This window comes from Triturus cristatus, chromosome 6, assembly GCF_964204655.1.
Source record: "Triturus cristatus chromosome 6, aTriCri1.1, whole genome shotgun sequence".
Taxonomy (NCBI): domain Eukaryota; kingdom Metazoa; phylum Chordata; class Amphibia; order Caudata; family Salamandridae; genus Triturus; species Triturus cristatus.
The window spans coordinates 979,296,961-979,324,729 of record NC_140589.1 but is presented as its reverse complement, the minus strand read 5'-3'; the positions used below and the strand labels follow the sequence as shown (position 1 = coordinate 979,324,729).

The 27,769-nt window shown below is 41.9% G+C and overlaps 1 protein-coding gene across 50 annotated transcripts in view; it reads right to left on the bottom strand.

Moving 5' to 3' along the window:
- Positions 1 to 27,769, bottom strand: part of LOC146820883 (uncharacterized) — a 1,936,624-nt gene that overhangs the window by 1,631,288 nt on the left and 277,567 nt on the right. For 43 of the 50 annotated variants that reach the window (XM_085611721.1, XM_085611696.1, XM_085611722.1 and 40 more), the window contains one exon: positions 61 to 120. The exons of the other annotated variants lie outside the window; for them this stretch is intronic. In XM_085611721.1, coding sequence (XP_085467847.1) covers positions 61 to 120 — 60 coding nt within the window. The remainder of the gene's footprint in view (positions 1 to 60; positions 121 to 27,769) is intronic. 50 annotated transcript variants of the gene reach the window in all.

Sequence of the window (27,769 nt, the reverse complement as noted above, 5' to 3'; positions counted from 1 at the left end):
ATCACAGAATAATGTGCATATCGGTAAAACTAATTCGGAGCATTGACAATATATTATTACCTTTGTGTGTTCTTATTGGTTCAAGCTTTTCAGGTTTTTCAACCTTCTCTGTAGTAGCTTCTGTGAAATAATATAGAACAATAAGCATTATTATATGACGAATACATTTTGCAAGGCTAGCTTTTAAGCAGTGTTTACTTTTTAAGGTTAATATGGATCAGTACTAGAATTGCCAGCTGGGTACCTGACATCAGGAACTTCATTTATTTACAAGCCCTTTGTGCCATGGCTGTGCCACTTTTTTGGGACGTAGTAGCTGCGCAATCAGTGCGCCACACTGCCCCATATCTACAAACTGACACATTAGGTCCAATAAGTCAGTTTGTAGAGCTCTGCATCACATTATTCCTGTGGGAGGTATAATGTATGCAGGGTAGGCGTTTCCATGCAAAAAAGCCATGTAGAAGTGGCCGGGTGAAATTTACAAAAGTTTTCTCCATCACTCTACGTCTTGACTGCGTCACAATCCTTACGCCTGCTTAGACCAGGCATAAGGATTGACGCACTGCTTTTTACGTGGGGCTCGCTTATATATTCTGACGCATTGCTTGAGTTGCATCAGCTTTATGACAAACTCCAGCAATGCGTCATTTTAGTGCCAACAGATATGTCAGAATTTCTGATGCATCTGTTAAATTCTTGTGCCATTGACCCCTGTATTGTAAATACAATGCATCCATGGTGTTGCAAGGACATTTGGTGCAGGCACAAGGAAACTGACGCATCAATGCTGATGCATCCGTTTTTTTGCAAATGAGGCCCTTAGTTTTTATAGCTAATAGACAATCAACATTGAGGCTTGTAGTTTCTCCTTTTCTATTATCTCTTCAGGCCTACATGCAAGCCACAACTTGCAAGGCACGGTTGCTTAGTGTTATAAGCTGAGGTTTCTGGTTGCCAGAGAATATACCCTGCCTAAGCAGGAGCCACAATCTAAGTAAGGGTAAATCAGATACACAACCTAAATTAACCTGTGCTCACCCTCTGGTAGCTTGGAACAGAGCAGTCAGGCATAATTTAAGAGGCAATGTGTAAATTATTTGTGCAACTCTTGGATTACAGTAACACAGTGACAACACCTCAAAAAGACTCCATACCAGTTTAGAAAAGTAGATTATATTTATCTGAGAAAAAGAAGATAAAAATGAGAAAATCCAACAAGTAGAAGTTAAGATATGAATTGTTAAAGATTAGATCCAGAACACAGTTCTTGGAAGTCAATAGCGCTGAAAGGTTACTTAAGGTCATGCTAGATAAAGGTAAATACAAAGTAGAGGCTGGCCACAATGGATGGCAGGCCGGCTACAGGAACCACGCAGGTCAGGCTGAAAAAGTACTTTTGTATGGAGCAAGATTCGACATCGAGGACTTGATGAATCAGTTCTATTTCGTGCATTTGGGTCGATGCATGGGAGTCTGGCCTTACAGTGGCGTTTTCAGATCAGTGCTGTGTCATTGTCCAAACTTGCAGTCGGGACCCTCGTCATTGTCAAATCACCACTTTGTCCCGTCGTAGGGCACTGCGTCGGATTAACACTAATGGGTCCCTGCATTGATTTTTGCTTAAAACAGCTGCAGAACCCACTTTTCAGGACCAGGACTGGAGAGGGCACCTAAGGCAAGGGTAGGACTCACAGATGGCATGGTCCAACAGCACCAGCAGCATTGCAAGAAGTCTTTTGTGACCCTGAGACATCAAAGAACAGGACGCAAGCCAACAAGCCCCTGAAGGAACTTGCGTTCAAGGATGTAGAGAACAGGTCCTTTCCTTCTCACTCCCAGGCAGGAAGCAGCAGGCAACATGCCAACACAGGAGAGCAGGTAGCAAACTGGCAGTACCTCCTACAACACATCAGCTCTTCTTCCAGGCAGAATGTAATTGGTTCCAGCAAAGTTCTGATTTGGTGGTGTCAGGGGTCCAGTGCTTACAGCCAAAAGTGCCTATGAAGTAGGAGAGACTTCAAAGAGGCCTTTGAAGATCACATGGTCCCTGTCTTTTCTGCCCTGGTGCCAGTCTCACTACAGGGTGTAGGCAGCTCTTTGTGTGAAGACAGGCACAACCCTATTGGGGTGCAAGTGTCAGCTCCTCCCTCCCAATCTACTTCAAGATATACCGTCAGCCTGGTGATGGTTACCAGGATGCAAATGTCACACACCAGCTCCAATTTTGTGACTGTCTGGAAAGAATACACAAAGCCCAGCCGTCAGCCTACCCAAATGTGTATTCGGAGACAGGCAGAGGCACAGAATGATTAAAGTAAGAAAATTCTAGCTTTCTAAAAGTGGCATTTTCAGACTTACAATTTAAAATCTGACTTCACTAGCAGTTGTGACACAAGACTCCAAAACTCGATCTTTTTCCAATTAGAATTACACCTAAAATACGTTTTAAAGCAATCCCATTGTTAACCTATGAGAGAGATTGGCCTTGCAACAGTTTTTCTCTACCAGGACATGTAAAACCTAAAAGTACATCTCCTGCCTTTAAAAAACAGTGCACCTTGCCCTTAGGGCTGCCTAGAGCCTACCTTAGGGGTGACCTATTAGTAGTAAAAGGGATGGTTTTGGCCTGGTAAGTAGGTTAACTTGTCAGGTCTAAATGGAAAAAAACTGCACACTCAGGATCTGCAGTGGCAGGCCTGAACCATGTTTAAAGTGCTACTGAAGGAGGTAGCACAATAAGAACCCCATGCCCACTAGCATTATTTAGTTTACAGGCCCTGGACACATGTAGTACACTTTACCAGGGATTTATAACTAAACTAAATATGCCAATTGTGGATAAGTCAATGTTATTATATTTAGATTACAGAGCATATGTGCATTAACACTGATTAGCAGTGGTACATTTTCCAGAATCCTAGAGCCAACAAAAAAGAATTCTGGAATAAGGAGAGGGGGTGGCAAACGGTTTAGAGGTGAACCCTGCAGAAAGAGTGATTTCTAACAGTTAGAAAAGTAGATGTGGATACAAAATTACCCGGTGAATGTGTTAGTACAATGTCTTTCTTTGAAATGAAACAGCCACAGAAAGGTGCTAAAACTCACTATCATACCTTACTTTCTGTTTTTCTTTGTGAAACTTCATTGGGTTTTTGAGACATACAAACAGACCTTAAAGCATAAGGCTCCTATACAATTGCTACACAGTAGAGGCAATCAAACGTTTCCCCACAGAATAACAGTGATTAGGTTCATGGATCAAAATCTGACTTCACCAGCAGTTGTGACACAAAACTCCAAAACTCTATCTTTTCCCAATTGGAATTACACTTAAAATAAGTTTTAAAGCAATCCCATTGTTAACCTATGAGAGAGATTGGCCTTGCAGTGAAGTACATCTCCTGCCTTTTGAAAACACTGCACCCTGCCCTTAGGGCTACCCAGGGCCTACCTTAGGGTGAACTATTAGTAGTAAAAGGTATGGTTTTGGCATGGCAAGTAGGTTAACTTGTCAGGTCGATATGGAAAAAACTGCACACTCAGGCTCTGCAGTGGCAGGCCTTAGCCATGTTTAGGTGGAGCTTAAACGAAAGAAACTGCCATGTTCCGTGTCTTGGCTTTCCCCCTTACCTTAAAGTCTTAAGAATTATTTTGTCTGTACCTGGTGCAGTCAATTAGTCTATGGTAGACACTTTGACGTTAAACAAAGTGTTAACATGCTCCAGTGTTCAACAGAATAATACAATAGGCACTTACAATGAATGATAGTGAAATATTGCATTACTACATGGACCCTCTAGTTTATAGTCAAATCCATCCATTAAGAAACCCATGGCTAAGGAACACTTGATTAGGATTAAAATAAGTGTAAAGAGTTATTGTCCTCATTGTCTAATGATCTGTATGCCATAGCCACCGATGAGGGACCTGCCATTCAGGAATTTTCCGGAAATCATTTGTGAAAGTATAACTTTGCCTTTATGGATCATACAATCCACTGATGTTTACTAAAGGAGGGTCAAAGGGCAGGAGGATTATTATCTGATGTAATCATAATATTTTCTTTGTTTTAGGAGATTCACAGTTATCACTTTTGGGGCCCAGTGAATAAATATTTTAGTAAGCGTTTTTTTATGTCAGGCCTTAACCCACCCCATACTGTATTAATAGATCATGACTCCTTTCACATGGTTCTGAGGTTTGATGGTGTGTAATACACTTTGCCTTTTAGGGCTGAGGTTTTATGGTGTGCAATATACCTCGTTACAACAAACAAATGATGGACGGAATGCTGACAATGCAGACATTCTCCCCCAGTCAAGAGATCTGGGTTAAATCCATCGTTCTTTTGCCCACTACACCACCCCAGTTCAGACATGGCCATATGCAAATCAGTCTTGACCCTGTGCCTCATGGGAACAGTCCAGCCCGAACTGCCAAGCCATGCCTTCCCTGGACCGGAATCAAGCATCCTAGGACCGGTTTCTGGCTATCAGCCGTCATCAGCCAGGATAGCTTGACTCCAGTGGCATAGTGAGCACGGGACCCACGTCTGGGCATACCCATCCCACTTAGGGCGAAAAGCGTTACAACAAACAAATGATGGACGGAATGCTGACAATGCAGACATTCTCCCCCAGTCAAGAGATCTGGGTTAAATCCATCGTTCTTTTGCCCACTACACCACCCCAGTTCAGACATGGCCATATGCAAATCAGTCTTGACCCTGTGCCTCATGGGAACAGTCCAGCCCGAACTGCCAAGCCATGCCTTCCCTGGACCGGAATCAAGCATCCTAGGACCGGTTTCTGGCTATCAGCCGTCATCAGCCAGGATAGCTTGACTCCAGTGGCGTAGTGAGCACGGGACCCACGTCTGGGCATACCCATCCCACTTAGGGCGAAAAGCATTACAACAAACAAATGATGGACGGAATGCTGACAATGCAGACATTCTCCCCCAGTCATGAGATCTGGGTTAAATCCATCGTTCTTTTGCCCACTACACCACCCCAGTTCAGACATGGCCATATGCAAATCAGTCTTGACCCTGTGCCTCATGGGAACAGTCCAGCCCGAACTGCCAAGCCATGCCTTCCCTGGACCGGAATCAAGCATCCTAGGACCAGTTTCTGGCTATCAGCCGTCATCAGCCAGGATAGCTTGACTCCAGTGGCGTAGTGAGCACGGGACCCACGTCTGGGCATACCCATCCCACTTAGGGCGAAAAGCGTTACAACAAACAAATGATGGACGGAATGCTGACAATGAAGACATTCTCCCCCAGTCAAGAGATCTGGGTTAAATCCATCGTTCTTTTGCCCACTACACCACCCCAGTTCAGACATGGCCATATGCAAATCAGTCTTGACCCTGTGCCTCATGGGAACAGTCCAGCCCGAACTGCCAAGCCATGCCTTCCCTGGACCGGAATCAAGCATCCTAGGACCGGTTTCTGGCTATCAGCCGTCATCAGCCAGGATAGCTTGACTCCAGTGGCGTAGTGAGCACGGGACCCACGTCTGGGCATACCCATCCCACTTAGGGCGAAAAGCATTACAACAAACAAATGATGGACGGAATGCTGACAATGCAGACATTCTCCCCCAGTCATGAGATCTGGGTTAAATCCATTGTTCTTTTGCCCACTACACCACCCCAGTTCAGACATGGCCATATGCAAATCAGTCTTGACCCTGTGCCTCATGGGAACAGTCCAGCCAGAACTGCCAAGCCATGCCTTCCCTGGACCGGAATCAAGCATCCTAGGACCGGTTTCTGGCTATCAGCCGTCATCAGCCAGGATAGCTTGACTCCAGTGGCGTAGTGAGCACGGGACCCACGTCTGGGCATACCCATCCCACTTAGGGCGAAAAGCGTTACAACAAACAAATGATGGACGGAATGCTGACAATGCAGACATTCTCCCCCAGTCATGAGATCTGGGTTAAATCCATCGTTCTTTTGCCCACTACACCACCCCAGTTCAGACATGGCCATATGCAAATCAGTTTTGACCCTGTGCCTCATGGGAACAGTCCAGCCCGAACATCTTGTGTGTTTTGCTGGTGCAATATACCTCGCCTATTTGATTCTTATTTTGACTTTAGCAAAAGCCTAATAATATGAGTACAGGGTTATGACATACACTTCATGCAGAAGTATTTCAATTGATGAAGGAGAAGATGATATTTTCTTTCTCTTTGTAGTAGAAAAAATATTCAAGTCATTGAACAGGTCGAGAAGTAAACCTCTAAGTAGGGATGCTATGCATATTACATCGTGAATGGGTAGACTGGTTCTGCATCCAAGGATACCAGTCTACCATACTCATAAGTGGCCCGCCCGAGTCATATTCCCATTGTGAATGAGAGGATGTAGAGCACCATGTGCAGCTTAAAATGATAGACCTTAATTACTCCAATTTGGGGGAGAACCATAGATTCTTATCAATCGGAATACCAATGGTTTTCTGAAAGAGAATATCTCTCTACAAATACCAGAAAATATCATGGGTGTGAGAAAATACCTCTTTTTGCAGGGTCGCTTCCATTATTTTGTCAAACTGTATTGCTGGTTTTTAGACTCTGCACAGTCAGCATTGTTGTTTAGTTACCAGTGTACGTGCTCTGACACCTAAACCATGTTGATATTGGCTATTACCGGATTAGCTTATTTAGCCCTTCTGTAAGCCCATCATATTTGGTGTAGAAAAACACCCATGGCAAGAAAAGTTAAATGCCACGTGCGTACCATAGTGCTTATTGTGCTATCCACTAGTGTGACAAAAGGAAACATGGCGTCAAGCTTGCTTGCTTGAAAGCCAACTGAACATCCTCCTGTTCTTACTTTATGAAAAGAGTGCAACTAGAGGACACCCTCGGTGGAAAATCTAAGTTTCATACCAGGTAGTAACTGTGCAACATATTTGTCATAAAGACAGGACCGAAGTCTTAAATACACTGTTTATAATAGAGGGTTATGAATTGGATCCTTTGTTTCTGAGGTCGCCAGCAAATCGTGACAATCATGAGGGTATACCATGCTTATCTGAGTCGGTGGGGGACACATGCACTCATTTTTGGGGACAACACTTATTTTATTTGCATTAGACTTTCCCCAAGAGCATGCAATGAAAAAAAAGAAGCAAAAAGATGGTGGAAGAGAAAGGCGGAAAAAGGGAAAGAATGGACAGGCAAGAGAGAGATAAGTGGGCAAGAAGTGTCTTGTTATGGAATAAAAAGGCATCGTTGGTATCCCACGCACCAACAATTACTTGCACCTGCTGCGGGATCCTGAGAAGAGGTTCGGGCCCCGGCACTCATTATTTTACAAATTAAGCACCGGGGGTATATATTACCACTTAGTGTTAAGTGTGGCAACAGCTTTGTTAAGTCACTACAGTTGTTCTAAAATTGCTTTGGGAAATCATAGATAAGGGTAGGCTCAAAAAGATTCATGGGCACCTTCTGTTGTTTGGCTGACCCTTCCAGATGAATATTTATAAGATGAACTTCACCTTAGGCTTCAGAACGCTGCACCTCTTCCTCAGTGGGTGCCCAAATGCAAATTCAGGAAAAATCTGTCCGTTTTATAGAAGCTGAAATACATTCACTTAATCGATGACTATGGGATTTTATGATGCTGATCGTGCTATTCTGAAGCTGTTTTTGTTTAAGTTTATTTTTTATTGGATTTTCTTGCTGGGCTATTCTGAATTTGAATGTGCACTGACTTAACACTGGTAAGTGACATTTTTACTTTTTGATTAGCTCAAGAACAACATTTGTACCTGTTGAAAACTATTCTTACCTTTGGTCAGTCAGTTGTAAAACGACGCAGAAAATGGTTGCATGAGGTAGTTTAGCCCGATTTCTAACACGCCCCTACTAGATGATAGTCTATTTTATTCGCATTAACTAAAACTTTCGTTAGTTATCAGTTTAGGGCTCTATTTTCATAAATACGCTGGCAAACACTATACATGAGATAATACACCCTACTAGAAATAAATAAATATATTATTAGCGTTTAATCTATTTTCGTGCTCACAACTCTCAAACTTGGCATTTTTAGAATGCGTCCTTAACACTTCATATTATGTAATACGCATAGCATTACATTTGTCACATTGACTGGGCAACTACTTAGCATAGGCACAGTTTAATTGATACGTTCAAAATCTCTGCAATACTCTGCGAGACCATAACATTATTACACATTTGTCGAGGCACAACTTGAGAAATAGCATAACCAGTGAAGCTGGTCTCAACTGTACGTTTGTGTGTATCATATTACAAGTCCACAGAATACTTCAGGAATTTCTTTCCAAATTTCTTTATTTTTTCTTCTTTTGATAACCACAAAAACAGCCGACACGTGTTTCGTCCGAAGGGACTTTTTCAAGGCTAATACGTACTCAGGAGTCCACTAATAACATCCATAGTTGATCGGCGAGTTTGGGACAGCTAAAACAACCGGGAATATATAACCCCTTGTTTGAAATGGAATTGGCGTTCCCCGGATCATATATTTTCTGTTTGGGATGGCCTTGTTCAGGTCATGATAAACCTCCTCCGCCGGTGTTTTACACTGAGAATCCCGGTCCTGAACTCTCGTGCAGCTGAAGAGCTGCTTTTGCGGTGGGTGTCTGCGAGACCATATTAAAGTGTTTTTTTATAGAATATTGGGAATAATATTGTGGTTTATTAACTTGCCCTGGAAGGATCGCCTATAAATAGGGCCGCTGGAATTATGCGGTTCCTGGGCTGCAGGATAATCCGAATTAATAGGACATGGCACGTTTGTGAAGTTGTTCATCATCTGCTGCATAATCGACCATTTTCAGCAAAAACTAGTTTCTAGCTCAGTCTAATGAAACATTACACAAAACCCTGAAGGGAATCTGTAAATTCTGTTTTCAGCACTGCCTACAATTCTCCTGTTCATTTGCAGGATTCAAACGTTGTAGGGTTTGTGTCTCTTCACAACTTTCTGAATCATCAACACTGTCTTCGCGTAGATGTTTCGATGAAACCCTTTGTGCTTCTTTATTGAAAGCAAAACACAAATGAGGTGGTAAACACTGCAGGCACACTTACAGCAAGGTGAAGCGAATGAGTATTTCTTTGTAATAAAACTGCATTATTCAGTCATTTCAACGCAGGTGCAATGCTATAACTTACAAATTAAAGACATGAAACACAATTATGACACAAAATGACACAAATAATTAAGATGCCCGAGTATTGTGAAAGTGATCTATGTTTTAATGATGTTTTTCTTGAGGGGTGAAAACTTTTTTTGTTTTAGAATTTAATTCAATTCACACCACCACAGCTTCTGCAAGATTTTGAATAACAGCAGCAACGATGGTACATTCCATGTTTAAGGTGATATATTCCTGTCAACCATGGAGACTATCCTAGTGAAACAAGCACATGATAATGATTAAACTGTCACAAATCTGCCCAAGGAATTTTTCTATTCAGGAACGAGGAAGGTGATGATTCCAGTGGCCATGCAGTGAACTGAAAAAACCCACTACATTCTAGGACTCTAGGTCTGCCATAATTTAAAGGGCATAATAAAAGATGTAAACCTTTTTTTCTGCAAGTAGCAGAAATGTTGTTTTACTATGCAAGCTAATTAGTGGACAAGAACTGCAGACGACAGTATTAACTTTATGGGTTTCTGTGCAAGAAGTTGAAACCATCATTTGGGGAATGTTATTGTGTATAGTTTCAAGTAACTAGACATTATTTTTTTATAATAAATTAAACTTCTGTATTTTCTAACTCATCAATTTTGAACGGGGTCAGCACCACATTAGGATAATTGTCGGTAGCTTCCTTATGGCACTGCCATTAACGGTGTCAAGAGGGCATTATTGCTAAGTGAAGGGAAGCACCCAAATAGCAAGATATAATATTGCCCGCAGCACTAAAAAGTCTTAGAGGCATATTTGCATTATGTTTATTTTCCTTGTTTTTGTTTTTTCTATGTGTGCTGCATTCTGCAGATACATAGAAAGAGCAAAATACTATTATTGACTGTTTATGTGCAGGAAGGGACACTTTCCTGCAGATAAACAATCATTCCCTGCAACGCACGCACCCTTGCACACTGGCGCGTCTGTTTTGGCGCTAGATAGATATTTTTTTAGAACTTGTGCTTGGGAAAATACAGGCATGTGCCGTATTGTTGTAAATATAGCACATCCCTGCGTTATGGAATGGCGGAGTGCAGCGCTGGAAAATTTGCCGCAGTGCCACACTCTGCCATTTCCTTGTAAATATGCCCCTTAGATGGAGCTAGTTTTGGGACATAACATAAGTGTGTTAAAATAGTAAAATTCGTCAAAAAGAATAATGTCCAGAAATATGTTGTCTAATTTCCTGTTTTAGAAAAAATATAATTTTTTCTGTGCCACTGATATAATGGACCATCAAGAGTTGACTCCAAATATGGCAGCTTCCCTGCCTTAAGTGAGCACCTAGAGATGCTACAGGATACAGCACCCCAGATTTTTTTATCTAGTTATGGAGCCTATTTTTGTTGGTATGATGACTTTGTCCACTGTGACGTTGTCATTCAGTCACTCAGTGTATTTGCTCTGTCTGTGAAACTGCAAAATTGTTTTCACACAATTGGTGTATTTAGCTTTCCAGTGAGGCTGTGAGAACATAAATTATACCAGCGGTGTGGGGTGATAACATTCTTATGTGAGCTGCAGTGTGTAATTGCACAACTTACATACATCACAAAATATAAGGCTTTTCAGAGAACTACAAGGCTCTGGATGGACTGCGCAGAACTGAAAAGTGCCTGTGCCATGTAGTGAAACCCTTTTTTTGTATATCAGCGAAGTCATCCAAAAAGTGCACCTTATAGGCCTACAATACTGGGTGCTTAGTTTATAAACATGGGGCATACTAAACGTTAACAGCTTTATTACGATGTCGGGCGGACACGGTCTCGGGACCATCCAACCTCTGGTCCAAAACCGCTATCACTATGTGACCACACATGGTGCGGTCGCATACTCCCATTTCTCTATTGGAGCTTGTGCTGTGGTTGTAAACCGGCCATAGTACAAGCTCCCATAGAGAAATAGAAGTTTCTTTTAATCCCTGCTCCATGAGGTGCCTGCCACACGGCGCAGGGATTAACAGGGGGCACCATAGGTGCCCCCTCGGCCCGCAACCAGAGGCCACAGTGTGAAAGGGGGCCTGCTAGAGCCCCTCAATGGTGCTTTCTGGCATGCTTTCCATGTCGGAAAACCCGACATGGAAAGCCTATTGGAAACCAACATCATAATCCCAATGGCGGAAACGCCATCCATAGGGATTACGGTAAGGCCTCTGACTGGCTGACGGATGGACCGGTTTCACTTTCGACCACCTGTATTGTAATGTGACGGTCGGAAGTGAAACCAACGCTGTGACTTGGAAAGCCTCTGATCTGTGATAATGAGGCACTATGCTGTTTTCACTGTATGGGTAAAGATGAGGTTTTTGTGGTCAGGCATAATTATGAATAAAATCATGTTTTCCTATCAAGGTAAGGGAAATTGATAGAGAAGACATTCAACGTTATTTTCCACCTAAGGTTAAAAATAAATCAAATTCAGTTGCATAAGTAGATGTTTGATAGCCTTAGAAAAAATATAGCTTTATGCTGCCTGATAGCAGACCTATTTAGATCTGGTTTTGACATAAAGATTATAAGGCTCGACTCTATTTTTAGTAGGTTGAGGCTCCATTTTCTGTATTTTTGAAGAATCATGTACATATCTGCCTTTAACGCACATTTTGTCTGTCCTTGTATATCCAAGATCCTCTTAAAGTGTCAAATCCCTCTGATATAAACATCAACATGGCACCTACTGTGACATCAGTCTGGAACAAGTGCCATGTTATCTCAATTTCAAACTCACACCAGAACAAAAGCCAAAACAGTGTAGTCTGATTTGTTGTATCTTGACCTTATTTGTTTAAAAGAATGCGCTTTATATTAGCATCCATAGCTCATTGGTTATTCCAACATTCCTATGGTGATGTTGGAAATGACATCTTAGATAAGACATAGTAAAAAAGGACTGGCACTTGACCACTTGTTAGGAGGTGTCCTTTGCCCCAGGCTATTGGGAAAGGTCTGGTAGAGAAGATCCTGCCTGCCAGAGATGATGCCACCATATCACATTTTCTACTGACAGCAGAGATGAAACCGAATCAAAGAGGAGTGCTTCTGATTCATATTTGCCTTTCGCAGGGAACACAGTCTACCTGACTCCTGATAATACAGTGTTTTGAGAACAGGTATGCAGTGCACTCATTCTTCCTACGATGCAAGTTATGCTACTCCATACTCTCCTAGTGTAGGAGAGTATGGAGTAGCATAGAAGTAGGTTTTATGGTGTAAAGTTTTTAATAGATGACATTTTCACCATGGTAGAAATGTTCATTTTTATTCTCTTTGTTTGCAACATGTGTTTTTGGAGTTTTAATCATATTCTGTGTGGTTATTTTAAGTGTGCTAAGCAACAGGGTCCACCTGTTGAAATATACGTGCTTTTCAGTTAAAGTGTCTTTTTCTTAGTGCAGTTTGTTGTTGTAGAAATGAGAAAATAAAAAGAGGCTTGTTTCTAATCACCATGGGATCCCTGGTTTAGGGCTGTTAGTAACCTAAAAGAATTGATGCCACTTTAACTATTGGGTGCCATTCTGAGGGGCTACAAAAACCTGTCTTTCACATTCAGCCGTTAGTGCATTGAACTAAGTTCACTCGTGTCACCCCTGGGTGTGAAAACAAACCTTGTAGAGCTAAGTCAGACTCAGTTCATGCAACAACCTTGCACTAGAGACCACATACACATCCCTGGCTGACTCTTATTGACCATTCTCCTGGAAAAAAATGGATTCTGTCAGGAGAAAGTCAGAAGTGGTATGAACAGTTGCCTCATAGTGTAAATTAGCCAGCTGTATGGGGACTGAAACAGCTAACAACTCAAAGGGCCGCATTCGCAGCTCTTCCTTTGAAGTAGTCATGCCTAAAGTGGCTGTTGAATTCTAAGCATTGATTCTATGATCGATCTCACAATTTCTGTCTATGTCCCCAGCAGGACAAAAAAAGGATCTGACACAGCAGAGCGAATGGACCATTACCTCAATAAGGCAGTGGCTAAATGGAAAGCCAATGCTCCTGCAGCTGAAAGAAGACTAGGACCATTTTTGCTGCGGGACACTGGAAAAGTTTGCAGTAAAATGAGAATGGAAGTTCTAAAACAAGGAGGTGGGAATTCTCACCACCACCTTCTCAGAACATTCCTGAATCTGGGAAGGAGAGAGGCAAAGTCTTCTTTCTTTTTCTTAAAGAAAGAAGACTCTTCCTGACTGTTAGAAGAAGAAGAAGACTGAAAGACTCCTGACTCCTGCTGGCACCCATGGACTGGGACTGCCCTCCAAGAATCTGAGTGGCCAGCCTCCTGTCACCTGCTACCAAGGCACAAAAGCCTTGTGACCCATCTAATCACTGTGGACTGGATTCTGCAAGAGCCCCAGCTAGGAGCTACCTAGAGGTCTGCCTTGAGAATCTTTGTGCTACTAGGAGGAATTTTCCCAGCAGATGGAGAGCTCTCTGACTATTTTTTTCTGTCGCTGTATGGCAGTGGTCATTACATTTAATAATTATTAATATACATTAAAAATATTATTTTCTTTAGTTGGGAGCTTATTTTTAATTTAAGGGTAAAAAAATGTGAATTTAATGTCATATGCTTCCATTAACTAAAGTTTGTATTAATATTTATTTTTGAGTTAAATATATGTTTTTTAAGTTAGTAAGTTTATTTAACTCAAAAATAAATATTAGAAATATCCTATTTGAAACGGTAATGTGAATTCCTTTTTTTTATTTACAGAACAAAATGAAATTGTACAGCACTATTACGTGAAATATCAATCACATTTTAATTTATTGAAATATATTAAATTAACCTAAGTTTATTTTTCTAAAGTTTAAATTAAAAATAAAAATCCCACTAATAAGAATACATTTTTTAATAAGAACTGTTAAAAATAATGTTTAGAATTAATTAAAACTAATCTAATAAACTTTTAATAAAAAGTATTGCTACATTATTTTTTTCAACTCAAAATAAGTTAATTATTTTTTATAATTAAATAATACATGTGCACTTTTATATATTTTTTCACTTGAAGTTTGTTAATGCCCAAGAGTTGTAACCCTACTCAAAAGTGTAAACCCACTCAAAAATGTAAGTTACCTTTGCGAAGCAGGCCAGATGTAGGGACTACAATTAAGAAACAGGGTAGCATTTTAAGAGCATCTATCTATTTCAGGGATCAGAGCAATACAGGAATGCCCCGGTGATGTCTTTGGTCATTGTCTATTATAAAATCAGTTTCAAGGTGTGATGTTATTTAAAAACTCCAATAAAACTTGTTGTGAAATATTCTGGATACTACAATTAAAAATCTTGCCTTAAGGTTGCAAATACAGGCCTGCATCATTTGGAAAACCTCCTGCTGCAATTAAAATGCTTAATGTCAATCACTCTGATGGGGTTAAGCCTAAACTATAATAAATACCATATATAATACATGGGATTCTGACATCTCTGTCTGTAAGTCAGTCTCTAATTTCTTAATAACCGGAGCACCCAGTCTCTGATTAGAAAAAAAAAGGCATCCGAATTCGACTATTATATATTTATTACAGTCAAATTCAGACGTCACAATGCGTGCTGCCAGAGCCAGCAGTGGAACTAATAGACAGGTCAGGTCACGGAGCATAACTGATGCAGCAGTTTAAAGCAGTGAAAACTAAATGTTGCTTATCTTTCTTCTGCTCTATTTTAATAGCTTACCATGATAAGCAGACAGGATATGTTTTTTGCACTCCTTAGATACACATTATGAGCAACTGCAGTTTTATTTCTTTTTTAAAAACTGACTTGTTTTGTAACTGTTTCTAATATCTGTCTGCAATAAATATCTAACAAGTTTTTGATATGTTTAATTATGCACTTGAAGTTTTATTCTTCGTGTGCGCAAAGATGCTCACTCCTCCATTATGGTCACCCAAAACATCGAGAAGATCCCGGAATTCAAATTTAAAAAAGTCAGCAAGGAGACTTCATGGCTTCCGTTGCCCCGCCAGAAAATAATAAAGGAGCCCATAGTCTTAATCTGTTCATGGAATGTCCATGGCTTTCGAGAAATGGCCTATGACCATGATACCCAAGCCTTTTTTCAACGTCAGGACATAATTTTGATTCAGGAGTCCAGGAAACTAGCATCAACACCAATACCAGGCTTCCAAGAATTTCAAATATACGCAGAAAGAGTCTCCATGTATGGCCACCCTCGTGGCGGTCTCTCGACATATATAACCCTTAAGTTCAACTGGACATCTGAGGAGATAGACGTGGGGCTGAAGTGGGTCCAAGTGATTAGAATTACGGGAAACCAGTCATCGGTTAGGGAACCTTGGAAATTGTTAACTCTTAATGTCTACATCCATCCCGATAGACTCTCACAAAAAGAAAAACACGTGACCTTGTTATCACTTATTCAGTTCCTGCAAAAGACTCACTTACAATATCCACTGGTCATCTCTGGTGACTTCAATACCGTCCTTATTGACCAAAACAAAGCGAGGGTGAAGATAAAAGCAAACCGTGGAGGGAAACAGTTAGCTTCAAGCCTTAAAGACCACGGCTTGTCAATTCTAAACGGGAATTTTAAGGAGGACATGCCAGCTGCCGCCACATATTTAGGTGGCAGGGCTCAATCAATAATTGATTACACCATAACCAGGGACGAGCTAATTCCTTATATTAAAGCATTTGCCATAGAACATCGAGCGGAAAGTGACCATCTCCCCCAAATCATAAGTTTGAATTCCGCACCAAGTATGGCCCCAACAATGAACTCTTTATTACAACATGCAGTAAAGTTTAACTTGAATAAAATAAAATGGCGTGGGGAGGGTCTGGGCAAAATCATGGCCTCAGTTGAAGCACAGATGGCTGACAGTGGCTCCCAAAAGGAGGAGGATATAGTATTGAACTGGGAACAAATGATTCAGGCTCTGCAACATAAGTTCCCAGCAAGTTCAGGGAATCACAGAAATGATTACAACAATAAGGAGCCGTGGTTTATTATGGATCTCAGAACAAAAAAAAGAATAGTGGCTAAGGCGGTCCGGGCCCTGGCACATCAAAAAAAATTAGGACTAACGATAAATACATCTAAATTGAGGAAAGTAAGGAGTACATACAGGAAGGCATTGAGTGCTGCAAAGTATTCATACAAAGAATCCATCTGGCATAAGCTGCTAATTTCGGGAAAAAATCCGAACAACCGGGACTTTTGGGGCATCATAAACGATCTTAATCAAGGGTCTAAACTCCAGCAGGAAGCCGGGGTCGGAGCAGACATCTGGATCAGACACGTGCAATCTCTATATCGCAAAACGGAGGCGGGTCAAAACAATAGCTCCGGGGTAGAGAAATTAAAAGGAGATAATAAAAACAAAAATAGGGAATTCAAGCAGGAATACATGGAGAATGGGCTAACAAAATCAGACGATTTAACCAGTATTAACGAACTAAGGATGATAATCTCAAGACTAAAGACAGAGGGGGCAGCAGGACCCAACGGGCTGCCAAATGCAATTTTTAAGCACGACCCGGACTTGTGGTCGGAGACTCTAACACCACTGTTTAACCGAATATACAAACATGCAGAATTACCCGCCTCCTGGAAAGGGAGTATCATCCATCCCATCTTTAAGAGCGGTGACCATCGAAACCCCTCGAACTATAGACTGATATCCCTAATAGATGTAGAGGCTAAACTATATGCCTCCTGCATCTTAGCAGAACTACAAGCTTGGATCTTAGAAAAAAAGATCATGCCAAAATTCCAAACTGGTTTTAGGCAAGGAATGGGAACAATAACCAACTTAACCTGTTTGTCAATACCAATAGACCAAGCTGTAGTAAAAGGTACTCGACTGTACGCTTGTTTTATTGATATCAAGTCTGCCTTTGACCGAGTAAATAGAGAGCGCTTATGGAGTAAGTTGCAAAGTTGGGGGCTGCCACAACAGCTATTAATAGCCATCCAAGCCGTATACCAAAACACTTGGACAAAGGTGACACTGGGAAATGGAGGTAGTACAACAGGGAATATTCCAACACACGAAGGTCTAAAACAAGGCTGTGTCTTAGCCCCCACTCTCTTCAATCTCTTTCTTGCTGACCTCACTCTGGCGATTGATTCAGCAGATAGTCATCCCCCCCATTTGGTTAACAACCCAATCTACTACTTACAATATGCGGATGACATAGTGTTGTTGAGTAAAACCCCAATCGGTTTACAAAGAGCCATCAACAAACTAACATCATACTTGGAAAAGGAAAGTTTGGAATTAAACAAAGAAAAAACAAAAGTGGTCCGGTTGGTTGATCCGAAGAAATTAAAATATAAATGGATGGCACAAGGGATAACAGTAAAAGAACAAGAGAACTATAAATATTTGGGCCTAATTATAACAAAAGGAGGTATTCATAATGATCATAAAACAGCTTTAAAAACAAAGGCTCAATCCCTTATTTTTGCCCATCGCTCCATAAAAGGTAAAATGGACTGTCCCAACTATAGCCACCAATTAAAAGTGATGGCAGCTCAGATAATGCCGAACCTATCCTACGGCTTGGTAACATGGTGTGGGAAGGAAGCTGAACTTTTAAACACCTTACAGACCAAAATTTATAAAGCGGTTTTTAATCTGCCAAAATCTGCATCAGCCGCACAAGTCAGGCTCGAATTTGGTCTGCAAAACCAGAAATATCGGAGTATGAGCAGTTTTGTGAAACTTTGCCATAAACTTCGATCTGCTCACTCAGAAACACTGGATTGGCTAAGCTGGGAGGAAATAAAACAACGTGGGGAATCTGAAAAGCCGAATATTTGGGGCCAATATCTGAAACAATGTGTGGAAATGCTGGAGTTGGAATCAGTATGGAAATCAGGATCTGATAAGGCTACGTTAAGTAAACTAGCAAATGCGGCGGCAAAAAGGAAATCTTTTGCGGAGGACAAAGAGACATTGGTAAAACGTCGGCATGGTTGGACTATCATGAACTCTTTTACACCTTCAAAACCATTGCCCTACCTAGCATCCCACTTTAATGCACACCTCAAAAAGATATTTACAGCTTATCGGATGGGGATACATGTCTCAAAAGATCTATTACCATCTTGGAACCCGCCGCATCAGACGAAACAATGCCGCCTTTGCGGATACCACACAGAAACCTTGGTTCATCTTTTCTGTATATGCCCGGCCCTGATAAACCAGAGACGGCTTTTATTGAAACCTATTTTTAACGTGCTAAACATTCGTTCTTGCAGACAGGCAGTCATATGTTGGCTCAGCGGCGCCTCCATAATTTTAGCTTGTCGTGGAGTCAAATTCCTTGAAGAAGCAATAAAACTCCTTTCTTAACCTCTGGACAATATAAGTACATCTTCTGAAAGAAAAGAGTATTTTAGTCCCAGTATTAACTCTTTTAAAATGATAAATGTTTTACTTATTGTAATTGTAATTACCATGCAAATTTTGTAATAGTTTTAATTAATTATGCAAATAAAAGTTACTTACTTACTTACTTAAAAAAAAAAATAAGCTGGGAACACTTACCGTTGACTATAATTGGATGGGTAAATCAAATAAAAATGATGATCTTTCCAAAACTTATTTTTAATTTCCAAAATATCCCTTTGGTCTTCACAGAAGTCTAGCTTAAGAAACTTCAGTCAAAAATAAGCAGTTTTATTTGGGCCTTAAAGGCATACACATTTCATGGAAAAAAACTTTGTAGAAAGAAAAACAAGGGAGGATTGTGTCTGCCAGATTTAGTTTATTATGCATGGATTTTTCTTATGAGGACTGGGAAAATGTTATTGAATGATCCAGATGGTTCAGAGATTGGAAGAATGTTGAAGGCGATGCTTTTGGACGTGAAGGGAGAGGAACAAGGTTTTATCTATAAATTTGAAGACTCCAGATATTTTAAAAAGGTGAGCCTCAAGATTTTGCATGGATTAGCCTTTACGTGACATAAAACCAGAAAGACGCTAAAAATGAACTACTATAGTGCGTTGGCACCCATTTGGGATGCCACTGGTTCCCCGGAATGGACAAAGGATTCTCTGGCGGCGCCTTTGAGAAAAGCGAGAATATTGTGCTGGAAACAACTAGTCAAAGGTGGCACTCTACTTTCTTGGGAAAGATTGTTGGATATTACGAATAATGAACTGTCGAGATTCAAATACTTGCAATTGAAAAGCTGGCATCAAGCAATAGGAGCAGCCGTTGGCAAATCAAATGAACTGGAGTCTGCATTAATGAAGAAGTTGTAAAAAAGAAAGAGGTGGCAAATCTATATTGGCTCCTGATTGATCTTGCAGAGGGTGATTTCCAGCTGCTGTCGGAGCTATGGAGAAAGATCTTGCCTGGGATCCATCTAGAAGAATTATGGCAAGTATCTTGTAAAATCTTATACTCCACAGTACATGCAAATTTAAAGAGAAATCAACATTTTTGTCTCCCTGGGGTTTACTGGACTCCTCTAAGGCTCTCTAAATTCGAGAATGTAATGTAATGTAATGTAAAATAGCATTTGTACCGCGCTGCAGTCACTCCAGGGAGCATCAAGGCGCCAGATACTGATTTAGAGATGAAGGAAACAGGTAGGGAGTGGATGGAACTCACCCAACTGTTACACTAGTGCTCTAACGCGGGATTCCTGTAGCTTGAAAATCCAGGTTTTCAGTCCCTTTCTGAAATCTTTTTCCTTGTCTAGGGCACGAAGGTCGGGGGGAAGAGTGTTCCATGCTTTTGCCCCAAGTACTGGAAGGGATTTGCCACCTCTTGTGCTGAGCTTGAACCTAGGTACTGACAGGAGATTAGAGCTAGATGAACGGAGATTACGAGAGGGATGGTATCTAGCGAATCTCTGCTGTAGGTATTTTGGTCCCAGAGCATGGGTGGCTCTAAAGGTAATAATCAGTATTTTGAAGAGGACTCTCTTGTTAATCGGGAGCCAATGTAAAGTATTTAGTGCAGATGATGCAGAAGATTTCTTCGGCCATTTAAGGACTAACCTAGCTGCGGCATTCTGCACCATTTGAAGTTTATGTGTGGTGGTTTTTGTAGTACCTGCATATAGACTATTACAATAGTCTATCCGCGACGTCACCAAAGCAACTGTTACCGTCTTCCTAGCCTCAAGAGGAAGGAGGTCGAAAAACTTCCTGAGTCCTTTAATAATGGCAAAGCAGTTACCTGCCACTTTCAAGGCTTGCTGCTTGAACGAGAGATTGCTGTCAAATGTAATCCCTAGGTTTCGTGCCGATTGGGTTGTGTTCGGTGGGATTTCTGCCTTTTCTGGCCACCAGGTTTTGGGCGTGAAGTTGTTATTTGGGCCCATTGGCACGATTTCTGTCTTGCCTGTGTTGCATTTTAGATGATTGACTTTCATCCAATCAAAGGTTGCCGTGAGGCAGTTTTTAAGTTTTCCTTCCCATTCCTGTGTGTCTTTGTCCAAAACCAATATCAATTGAGTATCGTCAGCATAGGCGACTACATCAATTCCAAATGACGATATTAGTTTAATTAAAGGGGCGGTGTAGACATTAAACAGCGTTGGGCTGAGGCTTGAGCCCTGTGGAACGCCCATCTTTATCAATTTTTCCTTGGAGCGAAATTCTCCGAGAGTAACTACTTGTCTCCTGTCACTCAGGAAGTTTTTGATCCATTCCAACACTATGCCAGAAATGCCAGAGGTTTCAAGTCTGTTAATCAGAATGGCGTGTGACACAGTGTCGAAGGCTGCCGACAGGTCCAATAAAATCAGGACAGCCTTCTTACCCTGGTCCAGGGCCATGCGGATGGTATCTGAGGTGAGCAGGAGGGCAGTTTCCGTGGAGTGTTGAGCCCTGAAACCCGATTGATTGGGATGCCAGGCTTCATTTCCTTCCAGGAATTTGGTGATCTGTTTATTTACACAGGCTTCAGTGATTTTACACAGCATAGGGAGAAGGGAAATTGGTCTTAAGTTGGATAAGGTGGTAGGATCAGGGAGTGGCTTTTTTTGCAATGGTTTGACTGCCGCTAGCTTCCATTCAGCTGGGACTGTTGCTGTGATCAAAGAGGAGTTCACAATGTTGTTAATCACAGGGTTAGCTACCTCCACCATCATATGTAGCAGTGCGGGAGGACATGGGTCAAACGGGGAACCTGACTTGGCCGCTAAGATAGCCTTATGGGTCTCGTCCAGGCTAATGGGCAGGAAAGTTTCCAGTCTGTCCCTTTCCACGTTTTCCTCATTAACCCTAACTTCAGCGGTGATGAAATCTTTGGTGAGTGCTAATACCTTGTTTTCAAAGTAGTCTGCGATGGTATTGCATAATTGTTCTGAAGGCGGTATTTCTTGTTCTAATATTTTAGGTTTATTAAAACTATTGACAATTTTAAAAATAGTTTTTTGTTTGTTTCTGGCATTTTCTACTTCCGAGGTGTAAAAGTTGGTTTTGGCTTGTTTAATCAGAGCATGATATGCGCTTCTGGTGGATTTGTAGTTATTCCTGTCTTCAATGCAGTAGTTAGTCCTCCATCTGCGTTCGGCTCTACGAACCTCTCCTTGTTTTATTTTTAACATGGGGTTAAACCATGGTGTTGATTGTTTTTTTGCCGTAGGTCTAGGTTTACGGCTGGTCGGGGCTGCTGTTGCTTTCAAGACTGACATCCATTTCCTGAAGTTGTTATTATCATCTTCAGGCTGTCCTGACCATGAAGGTTCGTGTTCTTTTGCTATGTTAAGCAGTTTTGGATGTTTCATGGCGTCTTTCCATTCTAATTGACTGCTGTGTACAGTTTTCCCTGCGAGTTTATTATTTCTAAGTATTTTAAATGGTAGTACAAATGGTATTAATGTATGATCTGTCCAGGTTGGGATTTTATGGAATTTGATTTGAATGTCTTGCAGGTTAGTTGATATGCAGTCAATCGTGTGCCCCGCCTCATGGGTGGGCTGTGTGACGCATGTAGTCAGGCCCAATACGTCCATGGTATCCCTAAAGGTGATTGCTGAAGAATCCATAGGTGAATCAAGATGGATATTGATATCTCCTAGTACAGTGAAATTAGAGAAGCGCGTAGCCAGGGGGCTCAGTGCTTCTCCTATGCTTTCTAGAAAGCTTTTACAGGGACCTGGGGGGCGATAGATTAGAGCACCAGCAAAGGTAAAAGAGTCTGTGAGTTTAAGTAAAAAGCACATCCCTTCCGCGTCCTTAAGCTCTTGAAGTTTCGTTGTGGTGCAGTTGTAGGAATCTCTATATATTATTGCTATTCCACCCCCCCGAATCTCCTCCCTGTCCATTCTTTGGATCTGATATCCCAGGGGGAGTGCTTGCACTATGTCTGGCGTAGACCATGATTTTAGCCACGTCTCTGTGACAAACAGGCAGTCAAGATTTTCTTCTACAATGGTATCATATATGTCGAGTGCGTGTTTGGATAGAGATCTAGCATTGATCAGTGCCCCTTTTAGAACAGCATTATTTGCATAAGCAGCAATCTGCTTCGGGTCGAACACTATATGGCATTGACCACACTTTATTGTGCCTTTTAGTGTCGCCATGTCAAGTTTACAGCAGCAGGTCGTGGCAGATCTACCGATAGCCAATAGCTCCTGACTGCTGTAGGTAATGAAAGGTTTAGTGCTGACAGCGTTTCCAACCCTATGCCCGGTCTGTGCACGGACGGGCACAGACGGGCCTACCTTTGGCTTACCTTCGGCGCGCCTTAGGCGCGCCCGCTGCGCCCATCCGCTGCGCTCCTTGGAGGGTGGTCCCATTTTGTAGCTGCGAGTGCGGGATGTTCCGAGCACTAGTCTGCTCGTTTGCTGTTTCCCTCACCCAAGATGGCGGATCCTAAAACGCGGTCCCCAGGTAGTGAATGACTCTGCTACTGGGTCGGCGTTTGCAGCGGGAGGGTAACGGGGATCCCTTACTAGTTGGGAATCAAATGTGAGTTACACCACAAGTGAAAACTAATTAAAAATCGGCGCAATACAATTTTTTAAAAACGATGTAGTGTGGGTGAATGATCAAGCAAACAGTTCCACAAGTACATGCAATTCAGACAGTCCCGGCTTTCCGCCTCAGGACACCACAAAGCACTCAATCAGAAGGATGCTACTCCAAAATGCCCTAAATGTTCCCAAGAAAAGGTAGATGATGTACATATGTTCCTGCAGTGCCCAATATTACAACATGTTTGGGCAGATGTACGTAAGAGCATCTCTACAATACTTGTGGTGGCATTTCAGGTAAGCCCAATGTTTATTTTCTTCGGGGTTTTGGCAAACTATGAATCTCTAGCCACGGATAAAAACAAATTAATGTTTTATTTAATTTTACTTGCTTGGAGGGAAATCTGTAAAAACTGGATAAAGAATGTTCCCCCGACTATTGGATATTGGATTAATGCTATGAAATATATAATTAAGTTAGAAAGGGCACCACCAAATAGGAAGAACGTTTTTTCGCTACCATGCATAAGGTGGCTGGAAAATGAGGTAAACACAGTCCAATGATTATGCCTCTACACCGGGATACTTCACCACTCCAATTGTCTCGTGGGTGGCCCTGAGAGAGGGCTGGAATAAACAAACCACAAAAGAGAAAGGTCGGTGTTAATCAAGAGGGGGGCCCCAGAGAGACATAAAACAACTCTGTTTATATCTAAGGCGAATGAGGACTAAAAAAAATGATCACTCCTTCATATGAAAGAGCTAAGTAATAAGGCTTTAAGTGGTTTGTGGGAAAGGTGATGGTGTGACCATGTATTTTATGTGATAAAGAACACCCTGGTGTACATAATATGGATACTGCAAGCCACCTTGGGGTTCCATAACCTTCTAAAGAAACTCGGCCTTTCATCTTGTTCCTCTATATGGCTATGGAACTCCTCAGTGACTTGCCATATCCTTATAATGTACAGCATGGGGTAATATAAAACTATGGATAACTAAAATCAAACACGGTAAATGTGCTTGGCATTTGCATAATGTTGCTGTATGTTTGAAAGCAACGCTGGTGGTCTCTTTCCCAGGAATAAATGCTCTCTGAAGTTACAGTTTCCTGGATCACATTATGGATTATGTTTAGCACTTATACACAAGTGCACAGTCAAAGATTGCATTACTGCACAGGATAAAATACAATTTAGGGATCTTTTACCTAATTGGGGATGTGTCATGTTTAGTTTATAATGATGGCCTCTGTACAAATCATTCAGGGAGTAGAGAATTTATAAAATATAAATAACTCTCCAATCTGATGATGCCCCCAGGCAATGAAGTATTGCAGAAGTAAAACTAACTGGTGGTGAACGAGGGGGGAGTCAGGAGGAGGGGCAATTGATTCAACCAACTTCAGGAGGTCTATCCTTTCAGCTCCCTGCCACCCTGTGAGGTAAGATCAATTTCTCCCTTTACTGAATCACCCTTCAAGTAGTGAATAATATACATTACTCTTACGATACTGTGCATCCATGCAATTTCACAAAGGCATGCGCTCGTGGGAACAAGTATTTCCTTTCTCGTAAATGGAACACTAAAGTAAATGACAAAGCTCCTATTTTTGTATACACTAGTGTTTGTGATGGCAACCTATTGCAAATTCTAGTTCTAAAACATGCAAATTCACAGTTTTTGCAACATGTGTTGCACCAACGCATGTTTTACAATGTGGCAATAACAACCAACCACTGTCTTAGCGGTACAAAATATAAAGGGAAAACCTTCTCCCACTTTCTAATTCAGATTTGTTTTGGACAATGTAAAGAACTATAGTACTCAGTGACAGTAAATGTAGTCCTAATTTGGATACGTAGCTTCATCAGAGTTTAAATCGATAAATATAGAGCAACATCTGCTTACTAAGGTCTGCTTAGGGATGAGGATATGATATCACGATGGCATAATATTACCTTATTTTGGTCCATTCATTTATACCATGATGGAATTACAGCCTAGAAATGAGGATAATATTTCAGTCTTTATATAACTGGAGACTCAGTCGTTGGAGTGCTAATTATTTTGCAGTTCAATGAATAATGCATAACAGCGTTGACAGGGAAAGGTTCAAGAGCTGCACGTAATGTTGGCTGTTGTTCTGACATGTTATAACTATACTAAGAATGCAACCAACACCTTTGATCCTTAAATGGTTGTTGAGCAGGAATTAAAACTATGCTTTAATTAGGTTTTCAGAAGAACTTATCTGGATATTAGATGACTAAGGCCCTCATTATCAGTTTGGCTGTGTGAGAGCGAGACTGACCAGCTCCCACACAGCCAAACCCATAGTTGAACTGCCCGCAAGATCAGGAGTTTTCTCTTGTCTGGTGGCCGGTTCTTTGGCATTCCCATGGTGGTGTCTATCAAATAGGCACGCAATGGGAATGTCAAAATCAGTACCTGCATGGCAAAGACTGCTGCAGTCCATGACATGCAGGTACTGAGGTGCATGCAGACAGGGCATACCCCCCATGGTGAAGAGGTACATGGGGGCCCTGTCGGGCCCCTTTGTTTCCTCACCGCTACACTTTTCATGGCGGTCGCAACACCATGAAAAGTGTGGTGGTGAGGAAACTATTATTATGCTTGGCAGGGCCACAGCCGCTTTGCCAAGCATATTGTGACCTCAAAAGCGTCACGCCACTCCCAGGGATCTCTGATCGCTGGCGGTTGCAGTGGTCCCAGGGCAGGCTGACCACCCTAGTTGTAATATGGTGGTTGGAAGACCGCCACCACTGAGCCCCGGAGTCTGGGGGCCTGTGGACCACCAGACTCATGATGAGGCCCTACGTTTCAGAGGAGAAATGGATAAACAATTAAAAAAAGTAATAATGATGTGCCATGTTGCATACCCCAAATTAAGCTCCAAAGAAAGACAGAGCCCCAAGAAAGAAACTTGAGAGGGTTTCAGACTGGGAGAGTTCAGGTTCACAGGAGAGGTCTTCATACATATTGGTTGGATCTGCCATTTGGAAAACTCCAATAATGCTGTAGGGTGGGACAGGTCTGAATCCATGTGCTTCCCCAGCAAGCATCAGTTAGAGGTCAGGTGGTGATGTGACATCTCTGGATTGGGTAGGAACTCCCGTCTTCGAGAACTCTCCACCTCCAATTTTAAGCTCCTACACAAGGGAATAGCCTTTGTGAAAGTAGAGCAACCACAAACAAAAGCGAAGGAGCAACTTTATGTATGAACCCCTGTCTGGTGTGAAGGAACCCATTCTGGACTTGTATTTTTCTGTCATTTTTATACTCTGTCTCCAGGGCCCATGGTACTGGCTTCCTACCTCCCACTAGGGGATAGTAGAGGATGGGCTTGTCTCAGACCCTGAAGGAAGAGGGTTCCCTTGTATTTCTGTGGACTGGTCCTGGGACATACAGCACTCTGTTATTTTAATGGCATTTGGGTGCTTGGGTAACGCAGGCAGAGTGAATGATCTGCTTGAGGAAGGGGAACACAGGCAGACTGACAGATCTGCCTGAAGACCGAGGGTACTGGTGCAGGAGATTACCAAGGACAAGAGCAGGAGGGCATGGCAGAAGACTTATAGCCCACTGCTTCAGATAACAAGGAAGCAGTAGTGCTCATGGGCTGTTAAAATCATCAAGGAAGGAACAGCCAAACATTCAGTGGCTAGGCAGGACTAAACAGCAATTCCAGTGACTAAAGCAAACAGAAGCAAGAAGCAAAATAGTCTGTTCAATTTGGCCTATTGGGGCCTGTGATTACTGTTTTTTTTCTGTTACTAATGGCTGCCACATTTTGAAATCACTGCACGTAGTCAGTTAACTGGAGCAACATGGCAGCCAAGAAATCCTGAGTGGGATATATTTGCATTCTCCATTATCCTGTGACATTGTGAATCCCCTGGGGAGCCCACTAATATTGTTGGCGCTGCCACACTGTAAACAATATTCTCACCATATGATGGGGAGACATCTTTGCATGTTAAGCAGCCTGGGCCTAAGGTCTGTGACCCATTGAAAGTGGGCTCGCCCCCAAGCATGGGAAGCTCAACTGACCTCTGTCCCTGCTGTATAAGCCATCGTTGGGGATGGATGGGTTTGCATTAGGCCAGCAGGAAAAGAGGTCCAGAGGCACCAGCTTCCCAGCCTGTCTACCAATTAGTGTGCTTGGTGGTCAAGCAGCTGACCTGACCACATGGAATTTGGGGTTCCTACACAGTCACAGTAACTAAGAAGCAAATGCCCCAGAAGAGTTCACCCATGCGAAGTTACCCAGCCTGGGCTGGTGATTTAAAACCACCACAAAAAGAAAAAGAAGCAAAAATGAAATATTTACTAGCTACATCACTTACTGGTTTATAGGGATTGCCTGTAAGTGAATGATCACTCCCTAAGCCATGGTGAGAGCCTCTGAAAAATGGCAAAATCTTATATTTGTATGGCCCAGAAGGGCAGGGCACCACTAGATGATATTTTGGGTGTTAGTGCTACCAGAAGATTGACAGTTCAAAGTCCAGCAGAGTATTTAAATGCCTTCACCATAAGTTTCCCGGGGCTCAGAGACAGTATCTCTGAAAGATGGTTGAGATGGTTTCTATAGTTGTGAGCACGACCAAAT